Source organism: Rhopilema esculentum, chromosome 20, assembly GCF_057945365.1.
Source record: "Rhopilema esculentum isolate cy_ngs chromosome 20, ASM5794536v1, whole genome shotgun sequence".
Lineage (NCBI taxonomy): Eukaryota > Metazoa > Cnidaria > Scyphozoa > Rhizostomeae > Rhizostomatidae > Rhopilema > Rhopilema esculentum.
The window spans coordinates 15,024,185-15,049,020 of record NC_142834.1 but is presented as its reverse complement, the minus strand read 5'-3'; the positions used below and the strand labels follow the sequence as shown (position 1 = coordinate 15,049,020).

Below are 24,836 nucleotides of genomic sequence, written 5' to 3'. Positions count from 1 at the left end.
ATCATAAATCATTTTTTGTTTCGACGCAAATTCGGATACATTTTAAGCCCTGGCAAAACGACTAAGTATTTCACTAAACATTTCACTAAACACTAAACACTAAATAAAACATTTTCTGCTTGAACTTTTTCTTTAAAGATGGAGCGAGAAGAGATCAGAAAATTGGGTTTTTGGCAAACCTATAGGCTTGATTTTTCTATGAAAATGGAATCTCCAGAATGTGTCTTTTTAAAACGCGCTCTGAATAAAACAAATTCTTGACTCAAACTATTTTGAGTTCATATAAAGAAGAATAAAGGCCAAGTTTCAAGATGAAAAATTTTTGATCGAAAAATAGCGTTTTTAAAGCCTATAGTCTTGGCTTTTTCTGTCAAAATGGAAACTCCGAAAATGTCATTTTTTATTGAAATTTTCGCTCTGAATGAAAAAAAGATCTGATGCATGCGTTTTTTGAGTCCATATAAAGCAGAAAAAAAAGTTTGTGCTGCCAAATTATTGATCCTAAAACGGCCCTTTTGGTTAGCCCACAACCTTTTTCTTTTATAAAACAATAAGCACTCTATAAATATATGTTTTTATCCAAATAAACACTATTAGTAAATAGAAAAAGGCATGTTTCAGTCTATTTTTGAGTACATTTAAAGCAGTAAAAAGCAAAGTTTGAGTTGCACATTTCTCGATCTGAAAATGGCCCTTTCGGTAAGACTTTAACTTTGGCCTTTTTTTAAAAATTGAGACTGCAAAAAATATTTTTTTCTTGAAATACGCTATGAAATAATTGAAAACAGGATCGAGGCCATTATAGAGTTTATATATGTCGGAAAAACCAACTTTTGTGTTTAAAAGTTTTTCATCTGTGAATGGTCTTTTTGATAAGCCTATAGTCTTGACTTTTTCTATAAAAATGGAGACTCCAAAATGTTTATATCCAGATGAAAGCTGTGGATGATGGCATGACATTTGCTTTCAAAATGTGTGATCTGCAAAATGCGCATTTTTGCACACCCGTCTTCTAGATTCAAACTTTTTAAAGCCCGTATAGAAGAGACAAAAGGAAGTTTGAATTAACAAAATTTGGGCATGGCTTGACTATAATTGTAGTATTGTAAGAATTGGTTCCAAAAATATCAAATTATAGTTGCAAATTTATGTACAAAATTGCTTCGAATGAATCTAAACGTTATAAAGCCTGCGGTCATAGTTTACTTGCCACTGCGAAGGAAAGCCAAGCAAGTGCATACAAGTTTCTAATTTCATAGAATTCAGTTAAAACTCCCGTACTAGCGAAACACAGGCAAAAATTGTGGTTGGTTGTAAAATGAAGAAAAAAGAAAAACGATTCAATTTTTGATCAGTGCAAAAATTAACTAAATGGTTCCAAATTGCTTTGTACTTGACCAGGTGCAGAAATAAACAAGAATTTGACCTGGGGAAGAATTGATCAGAAAACAGACCAGATTGCAAAGAATCTGGTTAAGAATAAAAACGGACCAACATTTCGATAAGTGGAAAAATATACCATTTACATAAGGAGAATTGGGCTGTATTTTGTATTTTCATCCAATACGATATTAGGCCTTTTTTGATAACATAGTCGCAAAGCATGCCGGTTGCACAAAAGCCTTTAAAAGAGGAGTAAGTATTTGGCGAAGTCTTTGAAAAATAAAATCTGAAGATGCTAAATAAACTTAGTTCTATCTTTGTTTCATGCGATTTATGTTCAGAAACTATCAATCTCTGCGCCAAAAAATACAATTCCTTTTTTATCAAGCGAAGGTAGAAATACAAGTGGGACACTCTAGGCTCTTGAGGCGTTTCTTCTTTGGAGTGGAGCCGTTCCTTTTTTTGAGTGGCTTGTTAAGGTTTGGAAAATGCAGTGTTTATAGTGCTTAAAAATATATGTTTTTATGAGAAATAAGAACAAAATTGAATTCCCTGCTTCGACCCCTTGAAAATAAGAATTTTTTAAAAATAGCATTAAAATACGTAAATATGCAAAATTTCCCGATATGGCAATTCAAGGAAGCACTTGCCAACCCTCTTCACACAAGCCCCTGGGTGGGCAACTTTTAATTTGCTGAAATGCGTTTTAACCCTACAAAAGCAATCATTTTATATTTATTCTGTTTCTTTACGTTACTCGACGTCTTTCAATCATAATTCTTTGCCAGCAATTCAAGAAATAATTTTGGAACTTGAAATCTCCAGTTTTCAAAATCAAATCATGTGAAAATGGTAAGCTTCTATCCAAAAAAAGTTTTTGACGATTTTGAGTTATAGGCCTTTAACAAGCGGTAACTGGTAAACATGTGGTGAAAAGTCGAAGGATACATAAGGAAAAAAGCGACTTTGATATCCGTCTCAAACTAGAGATTAATTCGCTGTCAAATCAATCGCAATATTTTTCTTGTCATTTTTGATAAACAAAAGTACATCGTTATGGCTTTTACTTTTAATGCAAAACGCAAATTTAAAAAAAAATGAAAGCTACCTAGGGTGATAGCCACCACGGGGTATGAATGTGCCCCCCATCATCGAATGAGGGAACCCCGTATTCATCATACCACCCCGTGGGGCCCGCCCATCTCCAACTACCGTTATATTTGCACTACCGTGTGCAGGGGGTAAGTTCATATCAAGGTCCAACCCCCGTCCAACACCAGCACCACGTCCCTGTCCAGCGCCTCGACCTTGGCCGCCACCACGGCCAGGCATGCCACCGCGGCCTGAGCCCCCGCGGCCACGAGCAAATGGCTGGCTTTTGCCTTTGTTTGGAGGCGACTTTGGCCGCAGTGTCTCGATCTCATTAGAACTGCCCACTAGGTAGTCCTCTGGTCCATTATTAAAGTAATTCAAATACGATTCAGTTGAGAAGTTCGAGCTTGACAAATCTGGGCCAACTGTCAGCCAACCTGGGGAAGCGAAATATTCATATAGGAAAGCGGAATAGCAAACGAAAACATATTCAAAATGTATGTATAAATATGGAGGATGGATTTAAACTGTTTTTAGTTTTACGACTAGCTGAGATTTCTTGAATCTCTCTTAGCTCACTTTTCATCTTCGGTTTAGGGAAAATCCCATCCTCCTAGCATCCTTTGTTTCAGCCAATAATATTTATTGAAAGTTACCATGAAATGAAATTACATTGTCAAACAAAACTACTTCTTTGGGAAATGCAAGGTGAAGCCTTTTCAAAAATACTTTCTGGCAAGCAATAAAATGCATACCAAAAACTTGCCCAATTGCACAAGGGGATATCAAAACAACATTACACTTACATATTCGAACTGGCAGCAATACGTTTGTACATACCTGGCCTCAACGTGCTATCGTTTCCAAAGACATTAAGTCTTCTTCGTCCCAAACAGAAATGTTCGATGATGTGGAAAATTTCTTCCGGCTTCTCTTGGCTTCCGAACTCCGGCTGAATAAACAACAAAGACGAAAATAGGTTTCGCTACCATCTTTCTTTTTCTTCGTTAGATCACAATTAGATAATGCGGCGAAAGGAGGAAAGTAAGTTGGTGAAATCGGGGTTATACGTGACACAAAATGCAGTAACTAAGAGAAACTGAATTTCAAAAACGAGGATTGAATTTTCACAGGGTACATGATACATAAATTTCCATAACAAAATAATTTGGTAAGTGAAAGGAAAATACAAAGACTAAATTGTGACGTCAAGCTTCTTTGCTAGGACAAACGTCTAGTTACCAGATCTTCTAAAATGGTACACGCTCACAAGAACGATATTGCTTGATTATCCTAGAGAAGGCCCCTTCTTTAACCAGTTCCCTACAATGATCCCATGCGAGATTGTATAATCAATTTATCCTAAGAGATAGTCTGGTAAATAGCAGTTGTTATCAAGAGGCTTTGAAGCTTTCTCTTTGTCCATCTATCTTAAATAACCTGGAACCCAGAACAGCAACTAACCCCCTTTTCAATCACAGTTCTCAAAAACCCCCATTTGCAAGCTCCTAGCAACAAATTAAGATTGGTCTGGGCCCCTTAAAACCAGTGTGCACAGGGACAAACCATATAGTAGCATCATGTTAAGTGGGACCTTCAAAGTTTGTAAGGAAACGATCCGACTTATCCGGAGGTACAACTTTAGACTTGAAAGGTAAAAAAAATCCGATGAGAAATGAAAATCGGTCCGACTTTGTGAAAGTCTGAGTTACCCGGGGTGCGGACTAAATGGGATTCAACTGTATTCGCCCTTGCAAACCATAATGAAACAGTCGTATGCGACTAAAAAGCACAACCATGGCGGATTAAAAGATCCAAACCTCTTCAGTGATTATTATATCCAAATCGACGTTGGCATGGATAAAGTCAAAATCAGTGCTCCTCCGCACGGTACCCTTGATCCCCATTAAGCAATGCTCTTTCGTGTGTTGCAGCACGGATTTTGGTTCCATGTACTTCACATTGCCAGGCTCCTTCTTGTTGGTCTTTATCCAGCATATATCTTCGCATCTTCGGAACCCCCAGGCCCTCAGACATTTTCTGCCTTCATCAAGTCCTTCTGCGGAGCCGCACCACAAAAAGCAAAACGAACGCTGCGCAGCCACCTCTCCCACTTCCAACTTCATAATCTAGAAAATTTGAAAAACTTCCTCACTTAAAAGGCTCGCATTAAATCAAGGGAGAAGAATCTTCTAACGCCTTTCAGAGGACGCATTAAGTGAAAATCTGCGAAAACTGGAAACAGTATCCCTTAGAAGGCAAACACCATCTCTTAGAAAATTTGAAACTTTGCAAAAAAATTTTGTTGTTGTTTTTTTTGTATGTTGTTTTAATATCATACTTCAGGCGTTTAACTGTTGTATATATATGCATATATTGTAAATTTGACACATCAAGGGAAATAGAATTTAAAATAACGCAAAAGAGTATCAAAAGTGGCGAGGAGAGGGTGGATTATAAAGGGGTTAGAAAGGGGTTAGAAAGGGGCTAAAAAGGGGTTATGTAGCGTATCTTGTCATGTTTAGATCTACTGTAACTATCTGCCTTATTCTATCTTATGTTAGTTTAGTTTAGTTTAGATCATTGCCTCTTGTAAACCAGCCACTATGCTTGAATAATCGAAAATGAAAACGAGACCAAGAATTTGCAGAGAAGAAGAATTCAATAAGAAGCGAATTGAGAAATTTATGGAGATTGTAAGTAACTTCAAATAAGGGCAACTAGAGTAAAAGATAAAGAAGTCAAAACGAGAAACAGGAAAATAAAATATGATCTCGAAAAATTAGGATATATATCAAAGAAAGAAACCTCGTCCCATTCCCATGGCCTCCAGCTGAAAGTTCTTCCAGGACATCTCCTCTGGTATTCCTCTAGCGGTGGGTCGATCATAATGACGTCAAAAACGCTTTTCAAGTCCCTGAGGTCATAGGTTTCCAAATCAGCCTGAAGGTACCTGAAGAAAAACAAAACAAAGAGGCATTTATGCTGTTTTTCATTAAAATGACCATAAGGTTCCCGATGTCTTCTCATTTGCAAAATTTAAAGACGATCATTGCTCGCATCTTGAAATGTAACACTGTTTTGGTGCCACGAGATGGGGTTACCAAAATGGTGTAAATTTGGGGTACAAAAACTTATTCAAATATTATCCTGCCTTAAAGTTCAAAACCTGTAGCGACAGCTAAGTAAAAATAAATAGTTGCTGCAAATTATAGTTTAAGTGCAACAAAAACGCGGCCATAGATCATAAACCCTTGATGGAAACAACAACATCAATTGAAGTTAAAAGTAATTCGTACAGTTTGCACCGCGAGAACCGCAGGAAAGGCTGTCCGCCGGCTGTATGCAAGGGGTTAAATATTAGTATTCGTTTCATTTAATTCATTTTGAATTATATTGGATTCTCGACGCTGTTTTGCTTTGTTCCTGAATTTTATTTTAAATATTAGTTTTTGTTTTGACTCTAAAAATGAAATTTTCTAGGACTCTAAAAATGAAAACTTTTTTGATGAAAATGAAAAGTTTTTGGAGAAAAGTTGTGAGAAGAATTTGGAAATATGTTGAGATTGGCGTGAAACTTTTGTATTTTTCATTTCTTCTCCAGAATGCAATTACTCCCACCACCTTTTCCCCTAGAAAAATGCTCTTATTATTGGCGAGTACCAATCAAGTGACAAAAAAAGGAAATCCCAAATCTCCTTGGCCATTTTAAGTCATTTTCACCAACATGTTTTCATTTAGCAAACCAACAGGGGGAAAAGGAACTGGCTGAAATTGCCCTTCAAAACTGACGTTAATGTTCCAATACTTCTAGCAGGGATTGTCTGTAAAACTAGACTCACAGTGATTCAAGTGAAGGAAAGCTGAGGTATCGCGGCTTCAACAGAAAAATCCGCAACGATCTCTAATACAAATAACGTTTTCCCGCAATTGCCCCAAATAAACTTCACCTAACATTATACAACAAATATTAAACAAGAAAATGGGGGGGGGGGGGGGGGTGGGATTTTGAACTTCAAAACATTCAAAAACTTTTCGTATGGATAGCAGCACGCAAGAAGACTTTCTTTACTTAGAACTTCCTTTACTTAAAATATCTAGAAATATGAAAACATTTAAGTATTAAATACAATACTTACATGGGAGGTGTTGCTCTCTTCGCAATGATTTCGTCCTATAAAGAAAACAATTAAAAATCTCTCTCCTTGAGGCAAAGGAAACAAAATAGAATTAACTAAAACTATTCAAAAGGCTTAGTACACCTACAAAGTTTGGAAACAATTACAACATAAGAATTGTCAGGGCTTGGAAAATACTTAAAAAGGGATTGGTATTGGAAAAGTGAAATACCCTTGAATTTGGGAAAATTGTGCAAAGGGGTGTAAAAAAGAGGTAGAAAAAGATCGACAGTGAGCTATTGAAAGGCAAAGGGCGTAAGGGAAAGGCGTTCGAATGTTGGAATATTGTGGGAAGGGATGTGAAAAAGAAGTAAAAAGAGATGGACATTGAGGCAATGAAAGGCAAAGTGCCCAAGGGAAAGGCGTTCGAAAGTTGGAATATTGTGGGAAGGGATGTGAAAAAGAAGTAAAAAGAGATCGACATTGAGGCAATGAAAGGCAAAGTGCCCAAGGGAAAGGCGTTCGAATGTTGGAATATTGTGGGAAGGGATGTGAAAAAGAAGTAAAAAGAGATCGACATTGAGCTATTGAAAGGCAAAGGGCGTAAGGGAAAGGCGTTCGAATGTTGGAATATTGTGGGAAGGGATGTGAAAAAGAAGTAAAAAGAGATCGACATTGAACTATAGAAAGGCAAAGGGCCCAAGGGAAAGGCGTTCGAATGTTGGAATATTGTGGGAAGGGATGTGAAAAAGAAGTAAAAAGAGATCGACATTGAGCTATTGAAAGGCAAAGGGCCCAAGGGAAAGGCGTTCGAATGTGGGAATATTGTGGGAAGGGATGTGAAAAAGAAGTAAAAAGAGATCGACATTGAGCTATTGAAAGGTAAAGGGCCCAAGGGAAAGGCGTTCGAATGTGGGAATATTGAGGGAAGGGATGTGAAAAAGAAGTAAAAAGAGATCGACATTGAGCTATTGAAAGACAAAGGGCCCAAGGGAAAGGCGTTCGAATGTTGGAATATTGAGGGAAGGGATGTGAAAAAGAAGTAAAAAGAGATCGATATTGAGCTATTGAAAGGCAAAGGGCCCAAGGGAAAGGCGTTCGAATGTTGGAATATTGTGGGAAGGGATGTGAAAAAGAAGTAAAAAGAGATCGACATTGAGCTATTGAAAGGCAAAGGGCCCAAGGGAAAGGCGTTCGAATGTGGGAATATTGAGGGAAGGGATGTGAAAAAGAAGTAAAAAGAGATCGATATTGAGCTATTGAAAGGCAAAGGGCCCAAGGGAAAGGCGTTCGAATGTTGGAATATTGTGGGAAGGGATGTGAAAAAGAAGTAAAAAGAGATCGACATTGAGCTATTGAAAGGCAAAGGGCCCAAGGGAAAGGCGTTCGAATGTGGGAATATTGAGGGAAGGGATGTGAAAAAGAAGTAAAAAGAGATCGACATTGAGCTATTGAAAGGCAAAGGGCCCAAGGGAAAGGCGTTCGAATGTTGGAATATTGTGGGAAGGGATGTGAAAAAGAAGTAAAAAGAGATCGACATTGAGCTATTGAAAGGCAAAGGGCCCAAGGGAAAGGCGTTCGAATGTGGGAATATTGAGGGAAGGGATGTGAAAAAGAAGTAAAAAGAGATCGACATTAAGCGATTGAAAGGCAAAGGACCCAAGGGAAAGGCGTTCGAATGTTGGAATATTGTGGGAAGGGATGTGAAAAAGAAGTAAAAAGAGATCGACATTGAACTATTGAAAGGCAAAGGACCCAAGGGAAAGGCGTTCGAATGTGGGAATATTGTGGGAAGGGATGTGAAAAAGAAGTAAAAAGAGATCGACATTGAGCTATTGAGAGGCAAAGGACCAAAGGGAAAGGCGTTCGAATGTGGGAATATTGTGGGAAGGGATGTGAAAAAGAAGTAAAAAGAGATCGACATTGAGCTATTGAGAGGCAAAGGGCCCAAGGGAAAGGCATTCGAATGTTGGAATATTGTGGGAAGGGATGTGAAAAAGAAGTAAAAAGAGATCGACATTGAGCTATTGTAAGGCAAAGGACCCAAGGGAAAGGCGTTCGAATGTTGGAATATTGTGGGAAGGGATGTGAAAAAGAAGTAAAAAGGGATCAACATTGAGCTATTGAAAGGCAAAGGGCCCAAGGGAAAGGCGTTCGAATGTTGGAATATTGTGGGAAGGGATGTGAAAAAGAAGTAAAAAGAGATCGACATTGAACTATTGAAAGGCAAAGGGACCAAGGGAAAGGCGTTCGAATGTGGGAATATTGTGGGAAGGGATGTGAAAAAGAAGTAAAAAGAGATCGACATTGAGCTATTGTAAGGCAAAGGACCCAAGGGAAAGGCGTTCGAATGTTGGAATATTGTGGGAAGGGATGTGAAAAAGAAGTAAAAAGAGATCGACATTGAGCTATTGTAAGGCAAAGGACCCAAGGGAAAGGCGTTCGAATGTTGGAATATTGTGGGAAGGGATGTGAAAAAGAAGTAAAAAGAGATCGACATTGAGCTATTGTAAGGCAAAGGACCCAAGGGAAAGGCGTTCGAATGTGGGAATATTGTGGGAAGGGATGTGAAAAAGAAGTAAAAAGAGATCGACATTGAGCTATTGTAAGGCAAAGGACCCAAGGGAAAGGCGTTCGAATGTTGGAATATTGTGGGAAGGGATGTGAAAAAGAAGTAAAAAGAGATCTACATTAAGCGATTGAAAGGCAAAGGGCCCAAGGGAAAGGCGTTCGAATGTGGGAATATTGTGGGAAGGGATGTGAAAAAGAAGTAAAAAGAGATCGACATTAAGCGATTGAAAGGCAAAGGACCCAAGGGAAAGGCGTTCGAATGTTGGAATATTGTGGGAAGGGATGTGAAAAAGAAGTAAAAAGAGATCGACATTAAGCGATTGAAAGGCAAAGGGCCCAAGGGAAAGGCGTTCGAATGTTGGAATATTGTGGGAAGGGATGTGAAAAAGAAGTAAAAAGAGATCGACATTAAGCGATTGAAAGGCAAAGGACCCAAGGGAAAGGCGTTCGAATGTTGGAATATTGTGGGAAGGGATGTGAAAAAGAAGTAAAAAGAGATCGACATTAAGCGATTGAAAGGCAAAGGGCCCAAGGGAAAGGCGTTCAAATGTGGGAATATTGAGGGAAGGGATGTGAAAAAGAAGTAAAAAGAGATCGACATTAAGCGATTGAAAGGCAAAGGGCCCAAGGGAAAGGCGTTCAAATGTGGGAATATTGTGGGAAGGGATGTGAAAAAGAAGTAAAAAGAGATCGACATTAAGCGATTGAAAGGCAAAGGGCCCAAGGGAAAGGCGTTCGAATGTGGGAATATTGTGGGAAGGGATGTGAAAAAGAAGTAAAAAGAGATCGACATTAAGCGATTGAAAGGCAAAGGACCCAAGGGAAAGGCGTTCGAATGTTGGAATATTGTGGGAAGGGATGTGAAAAAGAAGTAAAAAGAGATCGACATTAAGCGATTGAAAGGCAAAGGGCCCAAGGGAAAGGCGTTCGAATGTGGGAATATTGTGGGAAGGGATGTGAAAAAGAAGTAAAAAGAGATCGACATTAAGCGATTGAAAGGCAAAGGGCCCAAGGGAAAGGCGTTCAAATGTGGGAATATTGAGGGAAGGGATGTGAAAAAGAAGTAAAAAGAGATCGACATTAAGCGATTGAAAGGCAAAGGGCCCAAGGGAAAGGCGTTCAAATGTGGGAATATTGAGGGAAGGGATGTGAAAAAGAAGTAAAAAGAGATCGACATTAAGCGATTGAAAGGCAAAGGGCCCAAGGGAAAGGCGTTCGAATGTGGGAATATTGTGGGAAGGGATGTGAAAAAGAAGTAAAAAGAGATCGACATTAAGCGATTGAAAGGCAAAGGACCCAAGGGAAAGGCGTTCGAATGTTGGAATATTGTGGGAAGGGATGTGAAAAAGAAGTAAAAAGAGATCGACATTAAGCGATTGAAAGGCAAAGGGCCCAAGGGAAAGGCGTTCGAATGTTGGAATATTGTGGGAAGGGATGTGAAAAAGAAGTAAAAAGAGATCGACATTAAGCGATTGAAAGGCAAAGGACCCAAGGGAAAGGCGTTCGAATGTTGGAATATTGTGGGAAGGGATGTGAAAAAGAAGTAAAAAGAGATCGACATTAAGCGATTGAAAGGCAAAGGGCCCAAGGGAAAGGCGTTCAAATGTGGGAATATTGAGGGAAGGGATGTGAAAAAGAAGTAAAAAGAGATCGACATTAAGCGATTGAAAGGCAAAGGGCCCAAGGGAAAGGCGTTCAAATGTGGGAATATTGAGGGAAGGGATGTGAAAAAGAAGTAAAAAGAGATCGACATTGAGCTATTGAGAGGCAAAGGGCCCAAAGGAAAGGCATTCGAATGTGGGAATATTGTGGGAAGGGATGTGAAAAAGAAGTAAAAAGAGATCGACATTAAGCGATTGAAAGGCAAAGGGCCCAAGGGAAAGGCGTTCAAATGTGGGAATATTGTGGGAAGGGATGTGAAAAAGAAGTAAAAAGAGATCGACATTGAGCTATTGAAAGGAAAAGGGTACAAGGGAAAGGAGTTCGAATGGGGGAATATTGTGGGAAGGGATGTGAAAAAGAAGTAAAAAGAGATCGACATTGAGCTATTCAAAGGAAAAGGGCCCAAGGGAAAGGCGTTCGAATGTGGGAATATTGTGGGAAGGGATGTGAACAGGAAGTAAAAAGAGATCGACATTGAGCTATTGAAAGGGAAAGGACCCAAGGGAAAGGTGTTCGAATGTGGGAATATTGTGGGAAGGGATGTGAAAAAGAAGTAAAAAGAGATCGACATTGAGCTATTGAAAGGCAAAGGGCCCAAGGGAAAGGCGTTCGAATGTGGGAATATTGTGGGAAGGGATGTGAAAAAGAAGTAAAAAGAGATCGACATTGAGCTATTGAAAGGGAAAGGACCCAAGGGAAAGGCGTTCGAATGTGGGAATATTGTGGGAAGGGATGTGAAAAAGAAGTAAAAAGAGATCGACATTGAGCTATTGAAAGGGAAAGGACCCAAGGGAAAGGCGTTCGAATGTGGGAATATTGTGGGAAGGGATGTGAAAAAGAAGTAAAAAGAGATCAACATTGAGCTATTGAAAGGAAAAGGGCCCAAGGGAAAGGCGTTCGAATGTGGGAATATTGTGGGAAGGGATGTGAACAGGAAGTAAAAAGAGATCGACATTGAGCTATTGAAAGGGAAAGGACCCAAGGGAAAGACGTTCGAATGTGGGAATATTGTGGGAAGGGATGTGAAAAAGAAGTAAAAAGAGATCGACATTAAGCGATTGAAAGGCAAAGGACCCAAGGGAAAGGCGTTCGAATGTGGGAATATTGAGGGAAGGGATGTGAAAAAGAAGTAAAAAGAGATCGACATTGAGCTATTGAAAGGGAAAGGACCCAAGGGAAAGGCGTTCGAATGTTGGAATATTGTGGGAAGGGATGTGAAAAAGAAGTAAAAAGAGATCGACATTGAGCTATTGAGAGGCAAAGGGCCCAAGGGAAAGGCATTCGAATGTTGGAATATTGTGGGAAGGGATGTGAAAAAGAAGTAAAAAGAGATCGACATTGAGCTATTGAAAGGAAAAGGGCCCAAAGGAAAGGCATTCGAATGTGGGAATATTGAGGGAAGGGATGTGAAAAAGAAGTAAAAAGAGATCGACATTAAGCGATTGAAAGGCAAAGGACCCAAGGGAAAGGCGTTCGAATGTTGGAATATTGTGGGAAGGGATGTGAAAAAGAAGTAAAAAGAGATCGACATTGAGCTATTGAAAGGCAAAGGGCCCAAGGGAAAGGCGTTCGAATGTGGGAATATTGTGGGAAGGGATGTGAAAAAGAAGTAAAAAGAGATCGACATTGAGCTATTGAAAGGGAAAGGACCCAAGGGAAAGGCGTTCGAATGTGGGAATATTGTGGGAAGGGATGTGAAAAAGAAGTAAAAAGAGATCGACATTGAGCTATTGAAAGGGAAAGGACCCAAGGGAAAGGCGTTCGAGTGTGGGAATATTGTGGGAAGGGATGTGAAAAAGAAGTAAAAAGAGATCAACATTGAGCTATTGAAAGGAAAAGGGCCCAAGGGAAAGGCGTTCGAATGTGGGAATATTGTGGGAAGGGATGTGAACAGGAAGTAAAAAGAGATCGACATTGAGCTATTGAAAGGGAAAGGACCCAAGGGAAAGACGTTCGAATGTGGGAATATTGTGGGAAGGGATGTGAAAAAGAAGTAAAAAGAGATCGACATTAAGCGATTGAAAGGCAAAGGACCCAAGGGAAAGGCGTTCGAATGTGGGAATATTGAGGGAAGGGATGTGAAAAAGAAGTAAAAAGAGATCGACATTGAGCTATTGAAAGGGAAAGGACCCAAGGGAAAGGCGTTCGAATGTTGGAATATTGTGGGAAGGGATGTGAAAAAGAAGTAAAAAGAGATCGACATTGAGCTATTGAGAGGCAAAGGGCCCAAGGGAAAGGCATTCGAATGTTGGAATATTGTGGGAAGGGATGTGAAAAAGAAGTAAAAAGAGATCGACATTGAGCTATTGAAAGGAAAAGGGCCCAAAGGAAAGGCATTCGAATGTGGGAATATTGAGGGAAGGGATGTGAAAAAGAAGTAAAAAGAGATCGACATTAAGCGATTGAAAGGCAAAGGACCCAAGGGAAAGGCGTTCGAATGTTGGAATATTGTGGGAAGGGATGTGAAAAAGAAGTAAAAAGAGATCTACATTAAGCGATTGAAAGGCAAAGGGCCCAAGGAAAAGGCATTCGAATGTTGGAATATTGTGGGAAGGGATGTGAAAAAGAAGTAAAAAGAGATCTACATTAAGCGATTGAAAGGCAAAGGACCCAAGGGAAAGGCGTTCGAATGTTGGAATATTGTGGGAAGGGATGTGAAAAAGAAGTAAAAAGAGATCGACATTAAGCGATTGAAAGGCAAAGGACCCAAGGGAAAGGCGTTCGAATGTGGGAATATTGTGGGAAGGGATGTGAAAAAGAAGTAAAAAGAGATCGACATTGAGCTATTGAGAGGCAAAGGGCCCAAGGGAAAGGCGTTCGAATGTTGGAATATTGTGGGAAGGGATATGAAAAAGAAGTAAAAAGAGATCTACATTAAGCGATTGAAAGGCAAAGGGCCCAAGGGAAAGGCGTTCAAATGTGGGAATATTGAGGGAAGGGATGTGAAAAAGAAGTAAAAAGAGATCGACATTAAGCGATTGAAAGGCAAAGGGCCCAAGGGAAAGGCGTTCAAATGTGGGAATATTGAGGGAAGGGATGTGAAAAAGAAGTAAAAAGAGATCGACATTAAGCGATTGAAAGGCAAAGGACCCAAGGGAAAGGCGTTCGAATGTTGGAATATTGTGGGAAGGGATGTGAAAAAGAAGTAAAAAGAGATCTACATTAAGCGATTGAAAGGCAAAGGACCCAAGGGAAAGGCGTTCGAATGTGGGAATATTGTGGGAAGGGATGTGAAAAAGAAGTAAAAAGAGATCGACATTAAGCGATTGAAAGGCAAAGGACCCAAGGGAAAGGCGTTCGAATGTTGGAATATTGTGGGAAGGGATGTGAAAAAGAAGTAAAAAGAGATCTACATTAAGCGATTGAAAGGCAAAGGACCCAAGGGAAAGGCGTTCGAATGTTGGAATATTGTGGGAAGGGATGAGAAAAAGAAGTAAAAAGAGATCGACATTGAGCTATTGTAAGGCAAAGGACCCAAGGGAAAGGCGTTCGAATGTGGGAATATTGTGGGAAGGGATGTGAAAAAGAAGTAAAAAGAGATCGACATTGAGCTATTGTAAGGCAAAGGACCCAAGGGAAAGGCGTTCGAATGTTGGAATATTGTGGGAAGGGATGTGAAAAAGAAGTAAAAAGAGATCGACATTGAACGATTGAAAGGCAAAGGGCCCAAGGGAAAGGCGTTCGAATGTTGGAATATTGTGGGAAGGGATGTGAAAAAGAAGTAAAAAGAGATCGACATTGAGCTATTGAAAGGCAAAGGGCCCAAGGGAAAGGCGTTCGAATGTTGGAATATTGTGGGAAGGGATGTGAAAAAGAAGTAAAAAGAGATCGACATTGAGCTATTGTAAGGCAAAGGACCCAAGGGAAAGGCGTTCGAATGTTGGAATATTGTGGGAAGGGATGTGAAAAAGAAGTAAAAAGAGATCGACATTGAGCTATTGAAAGGCAAAGGGCCCAAGGGAAAGGCGTTCGAATGTTGGAATATTGTGGGAAGGGATGTGAAAAAGAAGTAAAAAGAGATCGACATTGAGCTATTGTAAGGCAAAGGACCCAAGGGAAAGGCGTTCGAATGTGGGAATATTGAGGGAACGGATGTGAAAAAGAAGTAAAAAGAGATCGACATTGAGCTATTGTAAGGCAAAGGACCCAAGGGAAAGGCGTTCGAATGTTGGAATATTGTGGGAAGGGATGTGAAAAAGAAGTAAAAAGAGATCGACATTGAGCTATTGAAAGGCAAAGGACCCAAGGGAAAGGCGTTCGAATGTTGGAATATTGTGGGAAGGGATGTGAAAAAGAAGTAAAAAGAGATCGATATTGAGCTATTGAAAGGCAAAGGACCCAAGGGAAAGGCGTTCGAATGTTGGAATATTGTGGGAAGGGATGTGAAAAAGAAGTAAAAAGAGATCGACATTGAGCTATTGTAAGGCAAAGGACCCAAGGGAAAGGCGTTCGAATGTGGGAATATTGAGGGAACGGATGTGAAAAAGAAGTAAAAAGAGATCGACATTGAGCTATTGTAAGGCAAAGGACCCAAGGGAAAGGCGTTCGAATGTTGGAATATTGTGGGAAGGGATGTGAAAAAGAAGTAAAAAGAGATCGACATTGAGCTATTGAAAGGCAAAGGGCCCAAGGGAAAGGCATTCGAATGTGGGAATATTGTGGGAAGGGATGTGAAAAAGAAGTAAAAAGAGATCGACATTGAGCTATTGAAAGGCAAAGGGCCCAAGGGAAAGGCGTTCAAATGTTGGAATATTGTGGGAAGGGATGTGAAAAAGAAGTAAAAAGAGATCGACATTGAGCTATTGTAAGGCAAAGGACCCAAGGGAAAGGCATTCGAATGTGGGAATATTGTGGGAAGGGATGTGAAAAAGAAGTAAAAAGAGATCGACATTGAGCTATTGAAAGGCAAAGGGCCCAAGGAAAAGGCATTCGAATGTGGGAATATTGTGGGAAGGGATGTGAAAAAGAAGTAAAAAGAGATCGACATTAAGCTATTGTAAGGCAAAGGGCCCAAGGGAAAGGCGTTCAAATGTTGGAATATTGTGGGAAGGGATGTGAAAAAGAAGTAAAAAGAGATCGACATTGAGCTATTGAAAGGCAAAGGGCACAAGGGAAAGGCGTTCGAATGTGGGAATATTGTGGGAAGGGATGTGAAAAAGAAGTAAAAAGAGATCGACATTAAGCGATTGAAAGGCAAAGGACCCAAGGGAAAGGCGTTCGAATGTGGGAATATTGTGGGAAGGGATATGAAAAAGAAGTAAAAAGAGATCAACATTGAGCTATTGCAAGGCAAAGAGCCCAAGGGAAAGGCGTTTGAATGTAGGAATATTGTGGGAAGGGATGTGAAAAAGAAGTAAAAAGAGATCTAAAGAGCAACATTTTAAAATAACGAGTCCTTTTGTTGACAAGCCTTTGTGAACGGAGCTGCGTTATTCGTTAATAAATCTTTGCTACTTGAAGCTTATATTACGTGAATCAGCGTCCATCTATTCTAATAAGATTTCGTTCAGACCCCCGTTGGCAGCCCGGCTCTCTGGATTTTCTAGGTAAAGTCGGCACGTAACGATTCCTAGTACAAGCAATTATTGACGAATGTGACAGCTTTCTGACGATTGTAACATCTGTGAAATTATTGAAGCTCTGTTTGACATCTTGATTGCAGCTTAAGCATTGCATATCTAATAGGTTTTAAGAAAGGCAGGTATAATAATTGTTTTCTTACTTTGAGTCTTATAAGCTCTTTCAGCTTTGGATATTCTTCAAATCTGTCGGCCAGACCTGTGAATTAAACCCAGCATTCTATCAGAAAAAATGCTACTTATTTCAAAAAGTTTGACTTACAAGCGCTAATGCATAAACATGACCTCAACTGTGTTTTCTGCTCTTCTCTAAAGTATTGGCGAGAAATTATTTTAAAGATGGCGACTTAGTTAATCACATATGTGTATACCTGAAACAGACTTCATTTAGGACCATTTAGAAACAATAGGACCTTTATTTCGAGGAGGAAGACTCGCTAACGAAAAGATCTTAACATCGTTTCGGGAAATAGGGTGTTACTGTCAGTTTTTTCGGTATGCCATTAATCAAAGGGCAACTGCTTCTCTAGACACAGTGGCATTTCTTTGTTAAATACAATGTTTGCTTTTACAACAATACTGTCCTATTGTTGTAAGAGCAAATGTCCCCTACACCTTCCCCGGGGCGTAAAATGACCAATGAAATACTTAGTTTTAATTGTGATAATAAACCATATGAAATCAATCAGTACATTATAATTAATCATTTGAGTCAGTAGAACAAGGCTGTTTTCTTTTTCATTTATGGCCTATCACAACCCTACCCTCGTTGAAGCCCCTCACAAAAGGCTATGCAACCCAGAAGGATTTCCCAATAGGTTTGACCTCTGGCAGAGCTTTCGCAAACACCCCCAAAAAAGGCTTCAAAACCTTTGCATGATTTTAGAGTATAAACTCAAACGGGGTTTTTACAGGCCTGGCGATTTGAGGACAGCAATTGCTCTTGTTCCTCTCTAGACTGTCCTCAACACGGGAGGGCAGCTGCAGATTGCATACCTAAATTGTTCCTAAATTGCTTTTCTTGAAATCAATTTTCCTCTGTTTCCATTCTTGTTTACCTTCAAAAAGCTCACGCAAAAATTACTAAGAGAGCTGTCTACTGTTCCCTTGCTAAACGTCTTATGGCCAGGCCTGAGCTATAAGGAAAATGTAAAAACCTTAACAGATTTCAGCAGCATAATATTTGCATACCTGTATCTCTGATAAAATTCTGTGGCCGTTGCAATGTATCGACAAAGTGCTGTGAATAGTCGTTGTGAGGATTGAGACTCTGTGTGCCCTTTGAAATAAAACCAATTGTTACAAAAAGATCGATAAAAGACAAAATACAAAGTATATAACAAGCTTGAAAATGACTTTGAAAAAAGGAAACATTTAGTAAACTAAAGCTTTTCGTCTGACACTCTTCAGAGTTTAAGACGTCAGAACATAGATCAAAACTATGTTTTGACGTTTTAAACAAGTTTTGTACCACCAAAAGATTGTTTGTATATAACAAACAGAACTAAAACATGATAGAGACAGCAAACGAGGAAGTGCAAAGAAAACATGTTTAGAATGACGCTGTAGTGAGCCCTAATTATACCCCGAAAGTCCTACCTTTGCTTAGATTGGTTAAACAAAGTTTCATTAGAAACACTGAAAATAAGTAAGAAATACAACATGTTAGAAACGCTAAGTGCTGTGTAAACGAGAAACTTGATTGAAGTTGGGTAGTTTGTCATAGGGTGCTTGTTAGCAGTTGCCCCCCCCCCAGGTGTCCACAAATTTTATTCTAACTTTTTATTCCAACTTTTATTCCAATTTTCCAACTTTTCAGGCAAATCAAGCCTCTAACAATTTAAAAGCTGTGATCTTCTTATTAAAAAAGATTGTTGGATTCACACTGCAAAAACCTTATCTAGACTCGTTCAACTCAGTAAAACTTGGGTCAACTAGCAGTGTGTAAACTGGCCATTAATCGATATTCATTTATCATTCATATAACGTTGAATATTCTTAATTGTATTGTTGCTGATTACTCGGAAGGGGCCAACTTGATTTTACGTGAAATTGAAAGACGTCGCATAATGAGAATAGAAAGGGGGTGTGTTTTTTCTCTGCTTTCCAAAACATAACAAATATAAGCACTAAAAAGAGCAGGGCTACAGTTAATTAGAAAAAAATAAGTAAATTTGCTTAAAATACTATCTTGGCTGTGGAGAAATGGCTGTGACATTAAGCTCTGGATAATTTTGTGACACACAGCATAAAAATGGCGGAGATAGTAAAATCGTGAACAAGATTGAGTGAAAAAACTAGTGGATATTTTAACATAGAATTACAAATTCTAACACTAACAAAATATGAACAATTTTTTTGCAGTACAGAATTTGAAAATGGCTTTGAAAAAAGCAAACATTTTACAACATACTAAAAGCTTTTTCGTCCGAAACTCCACAGCCTACCTTTTAACTTCACCATTTAAATTTACAAAATACTCAAAATATAAATGATTTATGATCATACCTTCAAGAAGGTACTTGAATCTGTGTAAAGTTCTTCAAAAGATTCTTCATCACTTTCCTTTACAAAAGATAAATCAAATTCATATTATTCTACAACTCTGGATTAATCACTATTTGAAAACATTTTCAAGGTTGTATCAATTTCAGTTTTCACAATTTCAGATCATAAATTGTCATATACCATAAACTATGATAAAATGGATAATGTTTTAAATTCTATGTTTGTCAGTCAGTCTGTCAGTGAATCAATGTCAGTAAATCTATTTAAAAAAGAATCAAAACACTAAAAGTATTCATCAATGCTATGAAATATTTTTAGTATTTGTAAATAAAAAGTAAACATTATTCTCAACATTTATCTTGAGATCATTATAAAGAAGTGAATCAAAAGAAGAATAGCTATTTACATCTCCTTTCTGCCGGTTTGCTTTATCATCTTTCACAAGGACCTAAAAAAGGATCATAAAAGAGAATAATTTAAAAGTTGAATTATAAATCTTAAAGCAAGTGACAACTTTGAATGTTTACTGTAGAAATTTACTGCAATATCCCAAATTCACCTCATCAACAACTGCATCTTCAAAAAGTCTCTTCAACCTCTTTCTCATCGGTGCTTGCTGATCTCTCAACTTTCTACCATGGAGGGCATTGCTCTTAGGAGATCAGTGGTATGATCCCAGGTCTCCCTGAGGCATATATGCAATACCAGAAACTTTCCCAGTGCTCACGTTTTCCTATCCTTTTTTAAAGTGATATTTTGTGACTTTAAAGGAAGAAAATTTCCTCCTAAAATAGTTTTGGATGAAGAAGCAATTTTCCCTTAATGATTTAAGTCATGATGTTTTGAGCTATTGCAAAAGAATGGCCTAAGAACATGTGATAGGCAGTGTTGAACTGAAAGTAGAGAGAAAAATGCAAATATTCCTAGCAACAAGCAGAACATGGTCATCAGCTTAAATAAAGAGTTGATTATTTCAAAGTTGCAATGACCTTGTCATAAAATCCATTATGGAAGATTTATTTCAGTTTTAATTGAATCTAATAATAACAAATACCTTTGGAGCTTTACTGTGAACTCCTGGCAATCTAAACTTTGGTGGATTCATCTTTTTGGCAGGGGGTGATTTGAGTTGCTCTTCCTCTCCATGAGCACCCTCTCCTCGTTTCAAATCTTCCTGACCCCCAAGCAAAATGCCAATATCTTTCGAATCTTTAGCTCCAAGCTGTACAACAAAAATTCTTATATCTTTAAAATCTAAATTTCTAATCTGTTAAATTTGTTTTTAAGTTTGGAAATTTTCACATTTGTAAATGGAGTTAATTTGAGAGAGATTTTTGAAGACCCTGTCCACACTAAAGCATTTAAAAAGTAGATGTAGGTGTTCATCCAGTTATTGATATCCACACTATACCAGTACTTAAAAAGTAATTGCATCAGTATTGGCCGAAACCTGGATAATTGAAACAATTATTTCAATTAACCAATTATATATTAAAATTCTGAATTATTATTTGATCAATAAAGATATCAAGCATGTTGAAAAAGCTCAGCTTGATAGATTTTTAAACAATTCTGCTTGAAAACAGTTTTTGTGTTTTTCTAGTCTTTTCACAAACACATTATTTTATAATTGATTTCCATCATTATCATAGGAAAACTATGTCAGATATCTCCAGCATTACTTTATTTGAATTCCACACTAGCAAAAACAAAGCATATCATATTTCTTTCAAATTAAGCCACTTAGTGCTGCAGAATGCGAGGAAATATAAACAACACAATTTCTGAAAAATTCCATTTGTTGGTGTCTTCTGACTTCCATCTTTTAATAACTATGTCTTTTTTACATTTCCTATGTTTCCAAAAGTAACATCATACAGACAAAAGGTTTTATTCTTTCCCAGATTGAATTTTATTAGAAGACTTTCAGTGTAAAGCTGCAGGTAGATAATTCTTTAGCAATTACTACAAACTGAAAATTAACACAAGTCTTTTGTTACTTCAACCACAATGTCAACTCATTTCGAAAAGTTCAAAAATCAGGAAATATGATATACAAAGTTAGAAGGCATGACATATATGATTTTGGGTGCTCAAAGCTATCAGCTGTAACTCAAGTAAAAGATATTTCAGCTGTGAAAATATTGCTTGAGCTTCTATATTTAGAGGAAATTAGTACAACATGATTGCATACCTTGTCCACTTTATCAATTAGGTGAAAATGAGATTGAAGGTTGCTAGATCAATCAGATTTTTAACAGCATCCATGAGAACATGAGATGTCTTTGAAATCTGTGAGCCTCACAACAGATCAGTGGGACTTGGCAACTATGTAATTAACATGGTGGGTGAGGTGCAAGCACAAGATATGATAACTGTGAGTCACAGCCTGTGACATATGTCATATGGCTGTATATCTGAACTCAAACTCAAAATCTTTATCAGCAAAAACAAATGTTAATTACAATATACCAAGAATTAAAAGTTAGAATACAAAAGTCAGCAATTTCAAAAAATTTAGTTAATTAAGTACATCAGATAAATTGGTTTTGTTATGCTGAAGGACACATGAGAAAAACTCGCGAGTATCTATCAAGTCATTTGTCCTAGTGACGTATTTAAACTCAAGATTATAATTTCCATTTCAGTTTGAAGTAGTGTATAACACTTAGAGTAAAAAATTAAGAATGTAAGAGTATAGAGAAATATATATATATATAATCAATCCGTTAAACTGCCTTGTTGCTCTGACAGCATAGCTCGGGTTGTGTCTCAGACAAGCTCTGTGCTGCACTGACGAGCCCACTAAGGGCGAAACAGTACTGTCTGCAGATTGAGTATATATATATATATATATATATATATATATAGGCTTGAAGCTTAGCTGCAAGCATATATGCAAGTTTTCCAGCCTGGTTCAACAGGAAAAATGTATGTTTGTAGCTACGCTTGATTTCTTGTACCCTTACTTGGTCGCACATGAATCAATATAAAGTGAAGTGATGTAGCTTGCTTTCGTAACTTGTTTTCACTAACCATTTACAACGATCATCAAAATAATGATTTATAATAATTATTTCATCCAAATTTTGTAATAAGGTTATCGAAATCGGCTGACGAGCTGTAACAGTGAACAAAAATTCTGATTTGGCACTGCTGGCATTTTATTGATTGTCGAGAAAACCCGATAATTCCAAGGAAAGACAAAATAATAAAAGAAGCTGCTACCTACTTGCTGTGCTAGCAGTTGTCTTCTTAGCTTGGAACGCTCTTTGATGATCTTCAGCCGTTCAGCAGACATTTTATCCGAGGTATGGTTAAGTTTTTAACCTGGCTCTATTCACAAGCAACACAGATTTCAATATGGCGCCGATCGCGTGGATGGACACTCGGTTCCCTGTGATTTCATCATTTTATGTTCCATCCGATTGTTAAATGGTTCCTCCAGAATGATTTCTGTCTTCAGAATAATTTTAATTTCACGTCCATCAGATCCCTTAAAATGTAAATATCTTTATATAACGAGTAAAGTACATTGCGAGAAACGTCATCTTGATAAATTACGAAATTGAATAGCTTGGCCATTGGAGATTCGTGAACCTGATTCGAGGTTGTGGCAGGGTAGTGGTACATCAAAAGGAAAATGGTACCAAAGAGGTTGTACCTGGTATGAGCGATCCCCCTGTCACCCTTATAACTGATACAGAATAGAATGAGCCAATCGAATTTCTCTATATCAGACCTGACTGTTATGTGTTTTAATAAAATTCTTGACGATCAGGAAAAATCGAGATTGTTTTATGATCTGTCAGAGAATGTTGTTTCTGGTCATATCTTTGAATTCAGTAAGGCGCCAAGTAAGTAAGTTTTTAAAATAAGTAAAACAAGATCAATTCGAGGACCCAACCTGTGCCACGAAAGTTTTACATAGTCGGCAGTATCGCCCTTCCATTCCTGTATGCGTTCTTTTAAGATGTAAATATTCAATGACTGTTTGGCGTCATTTGAGGGTCCATGCCACTGTTTACATCCCAAGAAAGCAATACTCTCTATCCCAAACAGAACTGTCCGGGCCTTAGGCATTTGTAACAGAAATTCGTTGTTTCTTAGGTGATAGGGGGATTCTTCTAAATGAAGATCTCAGTCACATAAAGGTTGGGGATATATTCGATTTAGTTTTGTGAATCTCGGTCATCAGCAACTGTAGATTCCGTTTATGAACATATACAGAATTATCTCTGGTCAAAAGTACATCAAAGTCAGAAACACTATCCTTGTATGCAATACTCAGTGCCTTTTTTAGCAGATTTTTTAGCAAAATTTGATGACATGCTTTCAACAGGTTTGCTCGAAAGTAAAGAAACGATCCTTCTTGGGGACCCAAACGCTGACTTTTTAAGAAAAGCAAAAGACAAAGAAGTATAAAGAATAATTAGAGAAAACGGATTTGGACAGATTATCAAGGAACCTACTCGTGTTACCAAGGATACAAAAACACTAATAGATATAATAGCAACATCCAATGAACAAAATGTGTTAAAATCTATTGTTTACGGAAACTCAGTAAGCGATCACGATCTTATTGGTGTGATCATAAAGAAAAGCAACAGAAAGTTTATTCCCAGAGTGATTTACAAAAGAAATTATGCTAAATACATCGTAGAAAATTTCAAAGAAGATCTACGAAATCAACCATGGACAAAAGCAACGAGAGAGGACAATGTTAACAGAGGTTGGAAAACTTTTAAAAGTTTATTGAAAACTGTTATCGACAAGCATGCACCTTTAGAAAAGAAGAAGATACGAGGGCGTGATTGCCCTTGGCTTACAAGCGAAATCCGTAAAACGATAAACGAAAGGGATTCCTTTTTGAGAAAGGCGCGAAAAACTAGAAAAGCGAACGACTGGTCCACGTATCGTCGGCTCAGAAACTCGGTCACATGCTCGATCAGACATAGTAAGGCCACTTATACTAGATCAATTCTGCAAGAAAATATAGATCGTCCAAAGCAATTTTGGGACAAAATAAAGCGGTGTTTTCCAACAAAGAGCTTAAATAAAGAAAACAACAAAGTCTTTGAAGTAAACGGCAAAACGAACATCAGATTTGAAAGCTATTTCGAATGGGTTTTGCATATTTTTTGCCAATATTGGCAAAGCACTACAAAAAGCTATACCCTCGTTGAGAGATAACATCTGGAAGCTTCATGACTATGCGACTATAAATCCAAAAAGTTGCCGCTTTCACTTCAAGCCAACAAACAGAAATGAAGTATGGGCGCTTCTAAGAAAGATCAAAAGAAGGAAGGCCCCTGGCCACCATGACATCCCAACATGTATGACTATAGATGGGGCAGATGAAATATCTGCACCCCTTTCAGAAATGATAAACCATTTTTTAGAGACGTCAGTTTTTCCTCCCGATGAAAAGATCGCCAAAGTAACCCCAATTTATAAGTCTGGTGAAAGATCTTTAATGGATAATTACAGACCTATATCAGTGCTTCCTGTCCTTTCAAAGTCATCTAGCGTAGTTCACCAACAACTTTATGACTATTTGGAAAAAAACAAACTGCTTTCTAGACGACAATTTGGTTTCAGAAATAGGTCGTCGACCCAGCATGCAGTTACGCTCTTCTCAGATTCAATCAGAAAAAATATGGACAAGAGCCTCATGACTGGTGCAGTATTTATTGATTTAAGCAAGGCATTCGATACTGTGGATCATGCACGACTTCTGTCTAAACTATCGATTTATGGCATTGAAGACAGAGAAATGTCATTGAAGACAGTACGAGAGTTATTGTTGTTGTGACTAGTGAGCGAGAGAGAAAGAAGGAAGTTGAAGTGGAGATATAGGTTGGAAAGGTAGCATAGGATGTTGTGAAGTTAAGTTGGAGAATATTGAAGAAGAAGAGAAACT

General features: G+C 38.2%; 1 protein-coding gene across 1 annotated transcript; it reads right to left on the bottom strand.

Moving 5' to 3' along the window:
* Window positions 1-1,065: 1,065 nt before the first annotated feature.
* Window positions 1,066-22,308, bottom strand: LOC135687396 (N(6)-adenosine-methyltransferase non-catalytic subunit METTL14). Its single transcript, XM_065203940.2, has 11 exons — window positions 22,146-22,308; window positions 19,968-20,135; window positions 19,320-19,361; window positions 18,914-18,970; window positions 17,597-17,684; window positions 16,549-16,604; window positions 6,615-6,649; window positions 5,284-5,428; window positions 4,296-4,604; window positions 3,316-3,427; window positions 1,066-2,912 (listed from the first exon to the last, which is right to left on the bottom strand). Exons 1-11 carry the CDS (start codon window positions 22,212-22,214, stop codon window positions 2,488-2,490), a joined length of 1,506 nt encoding a protein of 501 aa, XP_065060012.2. The 5' UTR covers window positions 22,215-22,308; the 3' UTR covers window positions 1,066-2,487.
* Between the last annotated feature and the right edge of the window lie 2,528 nt (window positions 22,309-24,836).

Coding starts and splice junctions, on each gene's coding strand:
- LOC135687396 (XM_065203940.2), bottom strand. CDS start 22,214: ATGTCTGCTGAACGGCTGAAGATCATCAAAGAGCGTTCCAAGCTAAGA. Junction 19,362..19,967: donor TTCACAGTAAAGCTCCAAAG/GTATTTGTTATT, acceptor ATCCTTTTTTAG/GTCCTTGTGAAAGATGATAA. Junction 4,605..5,283: donor GGCCATGGGAATGGGACGAG/GTTTCTTTCTTT, acceptor CAAATTTTCTAG/ATTATGAAGTTGGAAGTGGG.